The 18,439-nt window shown below is 38.7% G+C and overlaps 1 protein-coding gene across 2 annotated transcripts in view; it reads left to right on the top strand.

Annotated features, from left to right (window-relative positions):
* LOC126284528 (DNA-directed RNA polymerase III subunit RPC2) overlaps positions 1-18,439 on the top strand; it is a 168,166-nt gene that overhangs the window by 65,051 nt on the left and 84,676 nt on the right. For both annotated transcript variants that reach the window (XM_049983522.1, XM_049983523.1), the window contains 3 exons: positions 4,588-4,745; positions 6,558-6,669; positions 17,917-18,102. In XM_049983522.1, the coding sequence (XP_049839479.1) occupies positions 4,588-4,745; positions 6,558-6,669; positions 17,917-18,102 (456 nt within the window). The remainder of the gene's footprint in view (positions 1-4,587; positions 4,746-6,557; positions 6,670-17,916; positions 18,103-18,439) is intronic.

Here is an 18,439-nt window from a genome sequence, read left to right as displayed (position 1 = left end):
ACTATTAATTTTGATGTATTGTTGGGAATGAAAGCATGAAATTGCTGTGTACCTTTGATTGTCAATGCCTCTTCATGTTGGCATTTTAAGAATATTTCGGAAGCAGCATAGTCTTCTTGAGTGAGTGGAATATGCAAAATCAACATTTTTGATATTATCTACTGCCCACTCAAATAGATCTTGTGCGGTTTGGATCTGATTTTGGTATGGCGTTTGCAAACTTGCACAAGCTGCCAGTCTCTTTACTGAACCCCCTACTCCATCACAAGGCCCTTTCCCACGTGCTGTGGCTGAAAAGTGCTTTCATCTTGAAGTCTTCATCATGAAGGCAAAGGTTCAGGAAGTTTTTCTTATTTTTATACTGAGCGGCAGAACCGTCAGAATAATAGTATATCTTTTTTGGAATCTTTTGAAATTTGTTAGATATGTAATTAGCTTCTTTTGAAAGGTGTAAACCACAGTTGTATTGTGCTCCAGGCAATATATAACAAAAGGATGAATGGTAATCTGTTGTCTTGTCCAGTGGAAACTCTGAGCTTCATCCTGTAGAACTATACTATAATTTCCTGAAAAATCACATATGACAACAAATTCAGATTCCATAAGGTTTTCTCTTGTGGAGTTAAGGAATGTTCGTTGTTGCTTGGCAATGAAGTCATGCCGAATCAAAGTCGACATCTTACTACAAAATAAATCTATGAATTCTTCAGAAGTTTTCTAAACAATTTCCAGATTACATTGGTCAACTGACATCCGCTGTCGGAACTGAACTTGTTCAACTCTTGGCCGCGAAAGGTAACGGTCCCGAGTTTGAGTCTCGGTCGGGCACACAGTTTTAATCTGCCAGGAAGTTTCATATCAGCGCACACTCCGCTGCAGAGTGTAAATCTCATTCTGGAAACATCCCCCAGGCTGTGGCTAAGCCATGTCTCCACAATATCCTTTCTTTCAGGAGTGCTAGTTCTGCAAGGTTCGCAGGAGAGCTTCTGTAAAGTTTGGAAGGTAGGAGACGGATACTGGCAGAAGTAAAGCTGTGAGTACCGGCCGTGAGTCGTGCTTCGGTAGCTCAGATGGTAGAGCACTTGCCCGCGAAAGGCAAAGGTCCCGAGTTCGAGTCTCGGTCGGGCACACAGTTTTAATCTGCCAGGAAGTTTCACCTGAACAATGATTTGAAGTGAAGAAATAATGACAGGAAGAAAAATGAGAGCAAATGCAGAAGTTGATATTATCATTAAAATTATGTGACAAAGGCATACAATTAAAAAATTACATTAAAATCAGGTAACTGAATAAATATGATGATCAAAATCATTTCAATAAAGATTTAGGAAAGAAACAAGCTTTCTGCAGGTGATGAGCTTTGAACCTATAACATCCTGCATATGAAGCTGTTATCCTGGTCATTACACCACTCAGCCAGTTTATACAATGCAACTATTTAAATGCTTTTGAATGTTACACAAAATTTCGAATTTTTTTTGTCCCATTTACTCGCAAAAGACGGTCCACCAGGGTGTATGGTTGCAATGTGTGATATATAGAATCTTTACCTACATTACCATATAGATAGTTACAAAAAGTTGATCGCACCACAGAGGATCTCTCCTTGTAAGTGCAAAAACATCACTTTGCAGCTAATGTTGATTGCAGTTAACTCTTGGAGACAACAACTAACATTTTTGGTTAGATGCTTTTGCGTTTTTTGATTTTCAAATTCGGGACCAGGTTAATTTGGTTTCACCTGTGATCCTATTCACAGAACTTGATGCATTGTGTTCACAATTTAAACAGCTGTTTAAACACACATTAGGTTGTGCAACAGTGTTCTAGGCCCACATTTCCTTAAAGTGTTCAGCAGTACCCAAGTTTTTTTAGGGCTTGTCCGTTGCGTTTTACTATGTGTGAGAAGTAGGTAGGTTGCATAATGTTGGTGTTCTGTTAACAGTATTGCCTAGCCAATGAGCTACGCCCATGGCTGTGGTTCTGCCATGGATCACTTCACATTTGTGGTGATTCTTAGTTTACCATTAATGCTTAAGTAAATGTTAATTTGTATTCACTTCCTCAACAGGAGAAATTGTAGGCTGCATTGACTTGGGGACAATAGTTTTCAAGGATATATCTCACTGACGCTTACTTTCAATTACATGTACATGATCAGATGAAATGGTTTTTAGAGTTTAATATGCCATGTTATAACTGAAGTGAAGGTGTCTCTGATTCTCAGTTTAGCCCGAGTATTGATGGAGAGAACACATCGGAGATACTCGAGCTCCCCCTTCATGGGGGAGCAGCCGCTTTGGCAAGCCCTTGAAGTGGTGTCACCCTCTAACAACTGTACTGATATATTACTTGTCTGCCAATTGCAGCCACTCTGAAGTCTTACATTCATGCCATTGGTTAGCAGAGTATTTTGAGCCTGCTTGATTACCATTTTGTGATTTGAACTTTTCCTTGGATTGTGGTATATCCTTCGGCAACTTGGCTGTGCTGTGGACTTGAATTGATTATTAATTCACCTCATGATGTCCGCTGTCATTCACCACCAGACTCACCTGTTCCGTTCCTTTGGTCTTCTTGTTACCATGAATGCGAATAATCTTAAACTGTTTTTCTGCGTATGCTGAGTAGGACAGAAAAATATAGGTGGAGAGTTATAGGAAACAATAAGGTTTTGATTGATAATGAATACCATGTTGACTTTATCACAAACACCAGTTCTCTCTTTTTCTGGTATATCTACAAAAAAAGTGTTACTTTATTTTTTCTGCTTCTTTTGTTCAATGCAATTCACACTCACTGTAGGTTAGGCTTAACTGTTAGGATTAATTTTCAATTTGGAGATTTCACATCCAGTAAACAATAATAGAGCTATCATATCACAGGCATTATGAAATACAAAACTCTGGACAGTTTTCAATTTGAATTTCATCCCATATTTTACTTCATTGGTAACTTGGTGGAAGACACTAACAATCTCAGAATAAACATGTGTAGATTAGGATCTAACATCCCATTGACAGTAAGATCAATAGTAAAGATTGGGAACCAACTGGGATCCAGGAGGTGAAGGGGTGTGGATAATTGAGAGCGGGTGAAGGAAATAATTGGTGTCTTTGATATGAGGGTCTAGATTTTGTACAATGGGTTGGAGGTGTTGGATAATGACCAGTGAAAGACCTGCCCAGTACACCCACACAGCACTTCCTTTTCTACGTCTACATCTACATGATTAGTCTGCTATTCACAATAAAGTGCCTGGCTGAGGGTTCAATGAACTACCTCCGTGCTCTGTCTCTGCTGTTCCACTCTCAAATGTCACACAGGAAAAACGAGCACTTACATTTTTCTGTGTGAGCCTGGATTTCTCTTATTTTATCATGATCATCATTTCTCCCTATGTAGGTGGGTGCCAACAGAATGTTTTTGCAATCGGAGGAGAAAACTGGTGATTGAAATTTCATGAGAAGATCCCGTCGCACAAAAATTGCCTTTCTTTTAATGATTGCCAGTCTAATTCACATACCATGTCTGTGACACTATCTCCCCTATTTTGCGATAATACAAGATGAGCTGCCCTTCTTTGTACTTTCTCGATGTCATCTGTCAGTCCCACCTAATGCAGACCCCACACCGCACAGCAATACTCCAGAATAGGGTGGGCAAGTGTAGTGTAAGCAGTCTCTTTGGTAGACCTGTTGCACCTTCTAAGTATTCTGCCAATGAATCACAGTCTTTGGCTTGCTCTACCCACAATATTATCTATCTGATCATTTCAATTTAGGCTATTTGTAGTTTGTAATTGTAATCCCTAAGTATTTAGTTGAATTTACAGCCCTCAGATTTGTGTGACTTATCGTGTAATCGAAATTTAGCTGATTTCTTTTAGTACTCGTGTGAATAACTTCACCCTTTTCTTTATTCAGGGCCAATTGCCACTTTTCGCAAATATGGCGGTGTCTTTGTTATTTTGTGCAGTATCATGTTAGGTATATTGGTGGCTGTAGTTTTTAGTGATGACATCTTGACTTGTGTGAATCCATTTGTGATGCATTGGGACCTGTGCTACGCTTGACAGCTGATAATACCAAATACAGCACTGGCCTGGTGTTAAAGTAAATGCAGCATGACACTATGCTTCTAGAGTAGTCAGCTCACACCTGGGGCTAAAATCAAATTGAATATGTTTTGGACACATTAATCAAAGGAATTTCAGCCCTAATGATGCCACTATAGACCATTCATTGCTGACTCCAGCTTTGGGAAATGTTGCCTCAAGTTGTAATGATCTACAATGTGAGGAGCCATAGCAGTTTCTTTATTGCCAAGCGAGGACATTATACTTTTATTTATATTCTTTATGCCACTTGTGGGGATGACATCACATCTAGTGCCACCCATGGCCAGTTTTCTGGTATACCATAAATTAGTGTGTCACCTGTGACTGTACTGATTGTGCACCTTTTATTGCCTAATGTTTCATGAATCTCAAAGATTCTTTTAATGTATGGGCATAAGTGTGAAGTGTTTTTAGCTATGCAGTGAAATATTTTGTTGACCAAGAGATATGTTTCATATTTGTTTCAGGATGTTCCTATAGCTGTAGTTTTCAAGGCTATGGGGGTAGAGAGTGACCAAGAAATTGTACAAATGATTGGAACTGAGGAGAGAATGATGCAACGAATAGCCCCTTCTCTTGAGGAATGCCACAAAGCAAATGTTTTTACACAGACACAGGCTCTCAGGTAATAATCGTATTTATGCTTACTGTGCTGTATTTTTTTATTTAAAATCTCTCGTGAATGTCTCTTGTGAATGTGCTGGCTGATTTTCTTATTAGAAGAGAATGAAATACGCAAAGAAACTCAACAGAGATTTCAGATATACACAGTTCACTTGCAAATTTAGTACAGAACTGACTTCAAAACCCCAAAATCCTAGTTCGAATCCCCTTTCAGCACATGCTACTTATTTGACAGAAAGGCTGATTTTGGACTGTATATCTGAGTGAAATATTTGTTTCACTAAAAATGCTCCACAAATTGATGTTATTTAACAGTAAATATGTTTAAGTAAATTGTTTGAGTGATTGCCTAGCCAGACTTTGAAATTTTTAGAGCATCTTTTGCTAAAAAGCCAGTTTTATTTGTATATTTATAATATTTTAAAAACTTTTTACTTTGTGCTGTTGGCTGCAGGTGATATGCAAAGTAGTTATTATTTTGGTTTTTAATAATATTTTAATATGCCACTGAATCCCTGAACTTCAGTTTAATACAAATGTTGCTACTTTTTGTGGTATATTTTCTTATAGACATGCACAATTTCTGATTTGAGAGTCAATGTTATGTTCAACAGTTATGGTCTTTGTGAACCATAGTTAAATAAGAATGTCCATCTTGTTTGCATTTTTTCCATACTTGCTGATTTGATTGCATACTAACTTAAACTGTAATTTTTCTGTTGTAGCACTGACCTCATGTAAATTTGGTTTCCTCATAAGTTCATCAAATACGTTTATTTATTTGGCCCCATAATCGTGTGGTGTTTTTTTTTTTTTGGGGGGGGGGGGGGGGGCTAGGGGTTTTTTTAATGGTGGGTCAGGTAAATAATATGAAATGCTGCTGTTTCTGATTGCAGCTGCTTGTTTTCTTTGAAGTAATTGAAATATGTTTTCAGTGAAGAATTTATCATCTTTCCCAATGAAATGTCCATCTGAGCTGCCTAATGTAGTCTTATGTGAGGCCCATTTCCTATCTTAGATTTTAATTGTGTGCGCTTAAGGTTCATAAGGTCTTAGATGTATTGTGGTATCACAAGAAAATTTCCCATGCTATTGTTGAGTTCATTCTTTGTTTCCATATTGTGAGGAAATTCTTGCCAGGCTTGTAAGACATAGTTTCTTACCACATGGCTGAAACCTTGCACTTACCTCGCTTTCAACTTAGTCTCCATTTGTGCTGGTTTATGTCTTAAGTGTGTTGCTGCTGTTCCTCTGATATGATAATTTGAGACTTTCTTTTGTTTTTTGAAAATTTAATTAGGACACTGAAGCAGTTATGTTAAAATAAGGTAGATAAAGCAATTGATAATGTTACATTTATTACAGGGACTATGATTACCAAGAATAAAGTGAAGCTGAAAGATGCTGAATCCTTTACTGACCGTGTGTTATTTTAAGAGCAGTACTGAATTGTAGTATTAATAAAGGTGATATGTTTTCTCATGGTAGCTATTGGTTTACTGTTACCATTGTTCGGTGTGGAAATATCTTGGAAATGGGGGGAACTTGAAAATTCCTGTGAATATGATGTAATTATGTATCACACTTCTTATGTTTTTGAAGTTTTTAATAGAGACATAAGTACATCTTATTGTAATGATACTATGCTTTTTTTGTAAGCACACGAGATAAGTGTATGATTGGCAATTTATGTATGGTATAAAGGACAAGGTGTGTGTGAAAAAACTTAGAAAGTTTTTATGCCATCCAAGTAAGACAGAACTTCCTAAGGTCCAGTGTTTTGCATGTAACAGTAGCCTCTCTTTTGTTGTAGATATATTGGAGGAAAACTGAAACAGAAACGGTTTTTCACACCTGCTCCTAAGAAGACTCCTATTGACGAAGCACGTGACCTGCTGGCTACAACAGTTCTTGCTCATGTACCAGTAAGAGTTACTTTTTATTTATGACAGTTTTATGTTTTGGTAGTTCACAGTTTACTATTCTTTATTATCATTGTTTAATTGATGAAAAGAGAAAATATAAAAATACAGGAAATGAAGAAGGCAAAAGGGAATACAATGTTATGAAAAGGGTAGTTGGTATTCTCCATTTAGCCGGATGCTGAGTTGCAGATGGGCACAGCAAAAAGCCTGTCACAAAATAAGCTTTTGACCAGCAAGTCCATCACTGTAACTGTAAACACACACACACACACACACACACACACACACACACACAATGCATACATGATGACAGTCTCTGGCTGCTGAGGCCAGACTGCTAGCAGCAGTGCATTATGGCAGAAACAACTAGTTGTAGGGGGTAAGGCTGAGGCTGGGGTGGTGGATGGTAAAGTGCTGCTTGTGGCAGGGTACAAGGACAAGGTGGATAGAGGGTACAGAAGCTAGGCGCAGTCTGAAGGTTAGACAGATGGGAAGGGGGGTTAGCGGAAAAGGAGAGAAGTGAAAAGGCTGTGAGTGCATTCCTGGAATAGAGGAATATGTAGCACAGGAACAGGGGCAGGGAAGGGTCTAGATGGGTAAAGACAATGACTAACAAAAGTTGAGGCCAGTAGGGTTAGAGGAACGTAGAATATATTGCAGGGAGAATTTCCACCAGTGCTGTTCAGAAAAACTGTTGCTGGTGGGAAGGATCCAGATGGCACAAGCAGTGAAGCAATCTATGAAGTGAAGAATGTCATATTAGTGGCATGATCAACAACTGGGTGGTCCAGCTGTTTCTTGGACAGACAGCTTGTTGGTTGTCACACCCATGAAGAATGCAGCACTGTGGTTGCAGCTTAGCTTGTAGATAACATGACTAGTTTCACATGTGGTCCTGCCTTTGACAGTATACATTATGCTTGTGACGAGACTGGAGTACGTGATGGTGGGAAGATGTATGGGACAGGTTTTGCTTCTAGGTCTATTACGGGGATAGGAGCTATGAGGTTGGGGGCAGGTGCTGTGTAGGGATGGATGAGGATATTGTGTAGGGTAGTGGGCAGCAGAATACTGCTGTGGGAAGGGTGGGAAGGATAGTGAGTAGGCCTTTCCTCATTTCAGGTCAAGATGAGAGGTAGTCGATACCTTTGTGTAGAATGTGATCCAGTTGCTCCAGTCCTGGATGGTACTGAGTCATGAGGGGAATGCTCCTTTGCAGCTGGCTAGTGCGACTTTGGGAGGTGGTGGGTGACTGGAGAGGTAAGTTGTGGGTGGTCTGTTTTTGTACAAGGTTGGGAGGTTAATTATGGTCTGTGAAGGCCTCAGTGAGACCCTTGAAACAGATCTGAGGTACAGCTGTGGGCACTCTCATTGAACCATCCTTTGTCAGCCTATTCATGGGCCATCTAGAGGAATCCTTCCTAAACACCCAAAATCCCAAACCCCTCATCTGATTGAGATTGATTGATGACATCTTTGTGATCTGGATCAAGTGTGAGGACACCCTATCCACATTGCTCCATAACCTCAACACCTTCTCCCCCATTTTCTTCACTTGGTCCTGCACAACCCAACAAGCCATCTTTTTCAATGTTGACCTCCACGTCAAAGATGGCAATATCAGTACTTCCGTCCATATCAAACATACCAGTCACCAGCAATACCTCCACTTTGACAGCTGCCACCCATTCCATACAAAGAAGTTCTCTTCAGTACAGCCTATCCACCCATGGCCATCGCATCTGTAGTTACGAGCAGTCCGTCTCAAAATATACCAAGGATCTCACAGACATCTTCACAGACTGGAACTACCTACTCAACCTTGTACAAAAATAGATTTCCTGTGCTTTATCCCTCCAGTTAGTACCACCCAGGACTGGAGAAACTGGATCATATTCTCTGCCAGGTTTTCGACTCTATCTCATCATGACCTGAAATGAAGAATGTCCTACTCACTATCCTTCCTACCTCACCCACCGAACCAACACAATATCCTTGTCCATGTCTACTCAATCCCTGCTCCCAAACCCTTGCCTCATGGCTCATATCCTTGTAATAGACTTATATGCAAAGACCTGTCTCATACATCATCCCACCGTCACCTGCTCCAGTCCGGTCACAAGCATCACCTATCCCATCAAAGGCAGGGCCACCTATGAAACCAGCCATGTGATCTACAAACTAAGCTGAAACCACTGTCATGACAACCAACAAGATGTCTGTCTGCATGAATGGCCATCGACAAACTGTGGCCACGAAATAGCTGGACCACCCAGTTGCTGAGCATGCCATCCAACACAATGTACTTCATTTCAACAATGGCTTCACAGTCTGTGCCACTTTGATCCTTCCCTCCAACACCAGCTTTTCTGAACAGTGCAGGTGGAAAATCTCCCTGCAATGTATCCTACATTCCCGTAACCCTCGTGGCCACAACCTTCATTAGTCCTTGTCCTTACTTATCTAGCCTCTTCCTTGTTCCCAGTCCAGCACTACACAGCCTTCTGCTTCACCAACGCACCCACAGTCTTTTTACTTCTCGCCTTTTCCACTATGCCTGCACCCCTCCCCCCCCTGCCCCCTGCCCTCTAACCTCTGACTGCACAGCACCTAGCTGCTCTACCGTCTCTCTACCATTTCGCTGTATGCTCCCACAAGCAACACTTTATAGTCTCCCAATCCTACACTGCTATCCCTCCCCCTCCCTGCCCCAGCCTACATCTTAATCTCACCACCCAATTGCTTCTCTCATCATGCGTTGCTGCTTCAGCAGTTAGAGACTGTGTGTGTGTGTGTGTGTGTGTGTGTGTGTGTGTGTGTGTGTGTTTTGTTTGTTTGTTTGTTTGTTTGTTTGTTTGTTGTCATCCCTCTTTTCAACTCAGCTTTTCCACTATATATTGTCGTTATTCCATCCTGGATTTTCCATTGTTCACAAGGGAACACAAATACACAAGATCTGTTCAAAAAATTAAGGAACTTTTCCACAAAAATTTTCTGCGCATACCTTTTATTTATTGCGCATGGTCTTCTTCAAAATACTCTCCTCCACAATTGATAAACTGCTCTGAATGTTATATCCACTTCTGGAAGCAGTCTTGGTACGCCTCTTGTTGGATTGCTCAAGGCGCTGTCTGTGAGTTTTTTTTTTTTTTAGCTCATCAATCGTTGCAAATCTTCGTCCTTTCAACATGGTTTTCAGCTTTGGAAATAAAAAAAGTCCACAAGGCTCAAGTCTAGAGAATATGGAGGATTGTGCAACAGAATGATGTCATTCATTGTGCAGTAGTCGTGCAACTACGGGTATGAATGTGTAGGTGTGTTATGGTGAGGTAACACACCCGCATGCAAGTACCCTGAATTTTCTCACCACATTTCAGGCCATTTCCTTCTCACATTTTCTCGCAGGCATTTCAATATGTGTAGATATTACCATCAATTAAAAATTTGTCACTGTGGAACTGTTCCTGACCCATTCTGAAGAATGAACCTTGGTCTCAACATCATAACCACAGACACACGTCTCACCAGTAGTTGTAATTCTCTTAAGGAAGATTCTTCTGCAATTTCTCGGCCATTGAGTCTTCTCGGCCATTGAGTCTTTGATTGGCACACACAATTTAATTGACAATTCAGACATGAGTGCCATCAGTAGACATCAGAGGGTGTCCTGAATGAGGGTTATTTTCAACTACTGTCCATCAATTTTTAAATTGTGTGAACCTTTCATAACATCAAATACGGCTTAAGGACTCATCACCGTAGGCTTCCTGCATAATTTCGTATGTCTCTGTAAAGGTTTTATTGAGTTTCACGCAAAATTTAATGCAGACATGTTGCTCCTCTACTTCTGCCATCTCAAAATTTGCAAACTGTGTGACACAACGTTCGAGTCAATAGCTAACAGACATACAGCAATGAAACTCCCAGCAATTACACATTAAAACACAGGCATGTACAGAGATGCCAACCTCATTTTGCTCCAACACACCATTGGCGTGAAATGATGCATGTTCTGGAATTTTTTGAACAGACCTCGTACAAGAAATGAGATTGACAGAAAATGCAGAATGGCTAATCAGGAATGGTTAGAGGACAAATGCAATGCTGTAGGAAGATGTATGACTACAGGAAAGGTAGGTGTCACCCATAGAAAATTAAAGAGAACCTTTGAGAAAGGAGGAGCAGATGTATGAGTATCAAGAGTTCATATGGAAAGTCAGTACTAAGCAAAGAACGGAAAGCTGAAAGGTGGAAGGAATATATAAACCATCTATATAAGGAAAGGAAGTTGTTAATAGTGTTATGTGAGAAAGAAAATAAGTATGCATAAAGATGGGAGATATAGTACTTAGAGAAAAGTTTAACAGAGCAATGAAAGACCTTCATGGAAACAATGTACCTGACATTCCCTCAGTGTTGCTGAGGTTTCTGGGAAAGTCAGTCATGACAAAACTATTTCACCTGGTGTGCAGAATGTACAAGATTGGGTAAAAGAATGTACTGATTCCAATCCCAAAGAAGGCAGCTGCTGACAGGTATGAATACTATTGAAGCTTCAGTTTAATAAGTTATGATTCCAAAATACTGACATGAATTATTTACAGAAAAATGGAAATACTTGTAGAAGCCGATCTTGGGTTCTGTGGAAATGTACAACATGCAAGGCAGTACTTGATGCTGCTTCTTTTTGTAGAAGATAAGTTGAAGAAAGGAAATCTTACCTCTTTGAAATTTTGAAGGTAGCATGTATAAAATACATGGAGCAAAAGGTTATTTATAACTTGTACAGAAACTACACTGCAATTAGAAGAGCGAAAAGGACATGAAAGGGAAGCAGTAGTTGAGAAGGGAGTGAGGCAGGGTTGCAGTCTATCCCAGATGTTATTCATTTTGTACATTAAGCAAGCTGTGAAAGAAACTGAAGAGAAATTTGGAAAGGGAATTAAAGGTTACATAGAAGAAATAAAAACTTTGAGGTTTGATGCTTACATAATTTTGTTAGAAATGGCAAATGACTTGTGAACGCAATTGAACACAATGATTATTGTATCGAAAAGAGACTATAAGATGAATGTCAGCAAAAACAAAACAAAGATAATGGAATGTAATTGAGTTAAATCAGGCGATGCTGAGGGAATAGAGCAGGAAGTGGTCCAATAATAGCAGTGGATGAGTTTAGTACTTGTGCAGTAGAATAATTGGTGATAGCTGAAGCAGAGAGAATATCAAACACAGACTGGAAATAATAAGGAAGTCATTACTGAAGGAGAGGAGTTTGTTAATGTATATGCTCCAGAACAACGGGGAAATTCGGGAAAAATGTGGAATTTTTCTTTAATCCAGAATAAAACTGGGAAAAACTTTAGAATTTTTTAGAATTCTGGGAGTTTTTCATCGTTTTAGTCTGTCCCACTACTGCAGAATAATACTGCAGCAATAAAATGTAAACAAGAGAATAAAAATAAAATAAAACTTAAGTAGCAAAGAAAATGCACCATTTACAACAATAAAACACAGTAGACACACAAGTGACTGCCAAAAGCAAAATGTTATGATGAAGACTATGGAATACTTCATAACAGCAAACTGCTTACAATGAGTGTGACGTCATAACTGTTTATATTAAGTTCACTTTGAACAGCTGCCAGCGGGCTCGTGCACATGCGCAGTTGAGTTGGATTGGAGCAGTACCTCCCACTTCTGACTCCTTGAAGTGTGGCTGCAGCAGCAGCAATAAGCAGTCTTGGTACTCAGAAATTTTTTTCCGGTGCCTCCAAGCTGCCAGATTCGCGTAAGTGCAAAGCAGTCTGGGTGGTAGTGGGGAGGGGGATAGTGACCCCTGTTTACGTTAAGTAGTTTTGCTGCTTCCTCTTTGTTAACAGTTCACACATCAAATGAAAACAAAACGGATTTCTGCGGCCGGGAGCTATCAAGTGAATTAAAGTGCATTCACATAGTTACAGAAGGCTAAAATATGTTATTAGTTTCCATTTTCTGATTTTATTTAATTTCCACATTTATGGCAATCAAGCATTAATCACCTTGCACAGCAATGAAGCCGTTTTTGTTGGTTTGCTAAGTAAATTTGGCTTTTATAAATCTTTTCTGCAGATGAAGACAATTTATAAGAAAGAAATTGTTTCATTCCTCACTATTGGCTAAATTCAACTGTTCACTGACTTTCAAGTGCATGTTTTCATCTTCTGGCTTGTATGGCATTATACCATAACAAAGAACCAATCATGAGACAACACAGTACTGGTACTTCAAGAAAATTTGCATCCCGAAAAGCGCACTGGAAAGCTTAATAGCAGGTTGGAGTCTACTTCATTGTAAATCTGGGCATACGAATGTGTCCTTTAGGCTGAACTGTGCATTTTACTATTGTTTACAAAATTTCTATGTTCTTGCAGTGTCTTCTGATGTCCTGTTTCTTTCATGATGTCATGTAAGATCTCTTAATGCTATATGTGTACGAAGATATGGGCTTTCTAATGAAGAAATTGAGGAAATCTATGATGAGATAAAAGAAATTATTCAGGTAGTGAAGGGAAACGAAAATTTAATAGTCATGGATGACTGGAATTCGTCAGTAGGAAAAGGGAGAGAAGGAAACATAGTAGGTGAATATGGATTGGGGCGAAGAAATGAAAGAGGAAGCCGTCTGGTAGAATTTTGCACAGAGCATAACTTAATCATAGCTAATACTTGTTTTAAGAATCATAAAAGAAGGTTGTATACATGGAAGAATCCTGGAGATACTAAATGGTATCAGATGTCAGATAGGTTATATAATGGTAAGACAGAGATTTAGGAATCAGGTTTTAAATTGTAAGACATTTCCAGGGGCAGATGTGGACTCTGACCACAATTTATTGGTTATGAACTGTAGATTAAAACTGAAGAAACTACAAAAAGGTGCTAATTTAAGGAGATGGGACCTGGATAAACTGAAAGAACCAGAGGTTGTAGAGAGTTTCAGGGAGAGCATAAGGGAACAATTGACAGGAATGGAGGAAAGAAATACAGTAGAAGAAGAATGGGTAGCTTTGAGGGATGAAGTAGTGAAGGCAGCAAGGGATCAAGTAGGTAAAAAGATGAGGGCTAGTAGAAATCCTTGGGTAACAGAAAATATATTGAATTTAATTGATGAAAGGAGAAAATATAAAAATGCAGTAAGTGAAGCAGGCAAAAAGGAATACAAACATCTCAAAAATGAGATTGACAGGAAGTGCAAAATGTCTAAGCAGGGACGGCTAGAGGACAAATGTAAGGATGTAGAGGCCTATCTCACTAGGGGTAAGATAGATACTGCCTACAGGAAAATTAAAGAGACCTTTGGAGAAAAGAGAGCCACTTGTATGAATATCAAGAGCTCAGATGGAAACCCAGTTCTAAGCAAAGAAGGGAAGACGGAAAGGTGGAAGGAGTATATAGAAGGTTTATACAAGGGCAATGTACTGGAAATGGAAGAGGATGCAGATGAAGATGAAATGGGAGATAAGATACTGCGGGGAGAGTTTGACAGAGCACTGAAAGACCTGAGTCGAAACAAGGCCCCGGGAGTAGACAACATCCAATTAGAACTACTGACGACCTTGGGAGAGCCAGTCATGACAAAACTCTACCATCTGGTGAGCAAGATTTATGAGACAGGCGAAATACCCTCAGACTTCAAGAAGAATATAATAATTCCAATCCCAAAGAAAGCAGGTGTTGACAGATGTGAAAATTACCGAACTTATCAGTTTAATAAGTCACAGCTGCAAAATACTAACACGAATTCTTTACAGACGAATGGAAAAACTAGTAGAAGCGGACCTTGCGGAAGATCAGTTTGGATTCCGCAGAAATGTTGGAACACGTGAGGCAATACTAACCTTACGACTTATCTTAGAAGAAAGATTAAGAAAAGGCAAACCTACATTTCTAGCATTTGTAGACTTAGAGAAAGCTTTTGACAATGTTGACTGGAATACTCTCTTTCAAATTCTAAAGGTGGCAGGGGTAAAATACAGGGAGCGTAAGGCTATTTACAACTTGTACAGAAACCAGATGGCAGTCATAAGAATCGAGGGGCATGAAAGGGAAGCAGTGGTTGGGAAGGCAGTGAGACAGCATTGTAGCCTCTCCCCGATGTTATTAAATCTGTATACTGAGCAAGCAGTAAAGGAAACAAAAGAAAAATTTGGAGCAGGAATTTAAAATCCATGGTGAAGAAATAAAAACTTTGAGGTTCGCCGATGACATTGTAATTCTGTCAGAGACAGCAAAGGACTTGGAAGAGCAGTTGAACGGAATGGACAGTGTCTTAAAAGGAGGATATAAGATGAACATCAACAAAAGCAAAACGAGGATAATGGAATGTAGTCAAATTAAGTCGGGTGATGCTGAGGGAATTAGATTAGGAAATGAGACACTTAAAGTAGTAAAGGAGTTTTGCTATTTAGGGAGTAAAATAACTGATGATGGTCGAAGTAGAGAGGATATAAAATGTAGACTGGCAATGACAAGGAAAGCGTTTCTGAAGAAGAGAAATTTGTTAACATCGAGTATAGATTTAATGGTCAGGAAGTCGTTTCTGAAAGTATTTGTATGGAGTGTAGCCATGTATGGAAGTGAAACATGGACAATAGCTAGTTTGGACAAGAAGAGAATAGAAGCTTTCGAAATGTGGTGCTACAGAAGAATGCTGAAGATTAGATGGGTAGCTCACATAACTAATGAGGAGGTACTGAATAGAATTGGGGAGAAGAGGAGTTTGTGGCACAACTTGACAAAAAGATGGGACTGGTTAGTAGGACATGTTTTGAGGCAGCAAGGGATCACAAATTTAGCATTGGAGGGCAGCGTGTAGGGTAAAAATCGTAGAGGGAGACCAAGAGATGAATACACTAAGCAGATTCAGAAGAATGTAGGTTGCAGCAAGTACTGGGAGATGAAGAAGCTTGCACAGGATAGAGTAGCATGGAGAGCTGCATCAAACCAGTCACATGACTGAAGACCACAACAACATGTCATCATAGTTTCCCACATGCAGTAACGCCTGTTTACTGGTGCTCTTTTGCAGCTGCTGAAATGAACCTGGGAAAATATTGCAAATAGTTCTTTGAAAAGTGTAATTTTCAAAGGAAATTTGCTTTTACACAAGATGAATTATACGTGTGAGAATGTGCAATGAATTTCTTAAATCACAGAGCATTTGACTCTCATTTCAAACTTTGAGTACCAATCACTTACAATAATTTCGAGCCCAAAAGAGCAGACATTAATGTCATTATTTAAAATTTTACTGGCACATTTGTGGGATGTATCTTAAAGTGTAACACACGCTAAAAAGACCAGTATTATATGTGGAAGGTTGCTTTTCTTGTAGCTTATTTATCTTCAAGATCAATATTTTTTGTGAAAGCTTAGCTTGTCTTGTAGCTACACTATGTATATTAATTTATCCATTAATGTTTCCTAATTACGTGTTCATGCTACTTAATAGTGATGTTGCCACTGGCACTGGCTTTCCCAAAAACATCAGTTGCCAGTAATTATACTAGCCTCAGTGATGTTATTCTGCAGTTGTTTGATGCAGAGGTTGTGCCATTACACAGTTTTGGCAAATTCAAATTCTGCAGTAAAATGACTGGTGAACCAACATACACAAATGTAGAACCTCCCAGCTTGGTAAGGAATGGGGGAAAAATTGTTTTGGGTAGATCTTTGATGTACAGCAATATGTATGCTGCATATTTTCATATTACGATACGCTGCATATTTTCATATTACGAAAGTACAAATTCAAATTCCACCAAGCAAAGCATGTTAATTTCTGACTGGCAATGAAAAAGGGCAGACGGTATTTATATTGGGAATACCTTTAATATTGTCTCCATTGCCATTCAGTTTAATGAGATTGCAATTTCCAATATGACCATCAGCAGCAAAGCACAGGGCCAAACATTCTGATATTATGGTATTAACTTAAAGGAATCATGCTTTTCTCAAGGCCAATTCTAAGTCACGTGCTCACGAGTTGGATAGCCTCAAAATTTGCTCATTTATAGTCAGAATAATAAAACTACAAATAGTGTATAAGCAAGTGCTATGAAAAAAAGGAAATACAAATATGTATAGATGCAGTAAAAATTAAATTTCTTATCAAGTTAAGTAACATTTGATTCTGACATGTTCTACTTAAATAATAATGTTGTACTGTACATTCATTAATTAATTTAGTATGCACTGTATACATAATACATTTAACAAAATATACATTTTTATGTATCTGATAAAGAGAATGGTCTTCATGCTGTCTAACTTGTGATATATTCTGACCTGGAAAACACTATGTATTGCAGCTAGCAAAATTTTTGGAACATAATTCCAGGAAAAATGGAGATCTGTATAATATTGTAACTTATTTCAGTATACAGAATTATAATTGAATTTAAGTTGTTTATTTTTATTTTCAGATGTTAGGTTATGATCTTCTAAGAGATAATCTTCAGATCTTACATTCCTCAATGACTGTAGGGACCATAGAGGCCACTGGCTTATAGCAGGTCCATCTGTGCACACATAGATAATACTGCAGTGTTCTCCATGACTGCACACTGCACAGATGGATCTGCTCCACACCAATGGTTGCTACGATCATCAAGAAATGAAAGACTTGAAGATAATCTCTTAAAAGATAAAAACAGGTCACATAAAAATAAGAATAAACAACTTAAATGTTATTACAACTGTGTGTATTTTAAAAATTATTGCAGCTAGTGTTCTATATTTGTGTAGAAAATTGTAGATTATGTTCCTGCAAATAATCATATTAATGCAGAGTCTGTAATGTTGTTATTGGTGCCTGTCCTTATGCAGCACTGTAAGTTTCACCCATTCATTGATCATTCATAAACAAAAGGATTCTTTCTGGTATTAGCTTATCAACAACACTTAGCAAAAACAATTGATTTTGCCAACTTCACTGGTTGCAGTAAGATGGTTTCTTTATACGTAAGACATTCATGGACTTTGCTGTGCACTGAAGGACGCTTGTATATTTTTCCAATGAGGGCAATAGCATTTAAATGCTAACGTTACTCAACTTTGACAAAGTTTTATCATTTACTTTTATAATAGGTACAGTTTTCTGTAAGTAGGAAGATTGTGTAGGCATATTCTGTAAATCTGAGAGTGAGTGTATCAGTTGCTTGCTTGGCAGACTTTGAAAATAATTGAACAATTTCTCAACTGCAGGTCGAAAATTTCAACTTCAAAATTAAAGCAACATACACAGCATTGATGGTCCGCAGAGTCATGCAGGCAGAAGTGGATCATAATCTGATTGATGATCCAGACTATTATGGTAACAAAAGACTGGAATTAGCTGGTTCACTTCTGGCACTGATGTTTGAAGACTTATTCAAGAGGTTCAACTGGGAGGTAACTAGCATTTGATTTCTAGATTTATTTTAGTATTTCAGAATAGTACCAGTGACAAATGCCTTGTGCTGGGAAAGATGACATTCAGTTTAACATTATTTTTTCTATGTGCTTCTGCCTCTTTAATTTATACTAAAAACTGATGAATCTTCAGCCTTTCATAGTCAGCAGCATCTGCAGATTTATTAATCTGCTGATTTATTTTTGAACTTTGTATCAGGTTAATTATATTTCAGTACTTTATCAGAAACACAGTTTCCCAATCCCCTTTCTCTTGTAGCTTTTATTTTCTCAAAAATCATTGCCTAATGGTGATAATTAAAGGGTGACATTTTTT

This window comes from Schistocerca gregaria, chromosome 8, assembly GCF_023897955.1.
Source record: "Schistocerca gregaria isolate iqSchGreg1 chromosome 8, iqSchGreg1.2, whole genome shotgun sequence".
NCBI classification, from domain to species: Eukaryota; Metazoa; Arthropoda; class Insecta; order Orthoptera; family Acrididae; genus Schistocerca; species Schistocerca gregaria.
This window is presented reverse-complemented; position numbering and strand designations above follow the sequence as displayed.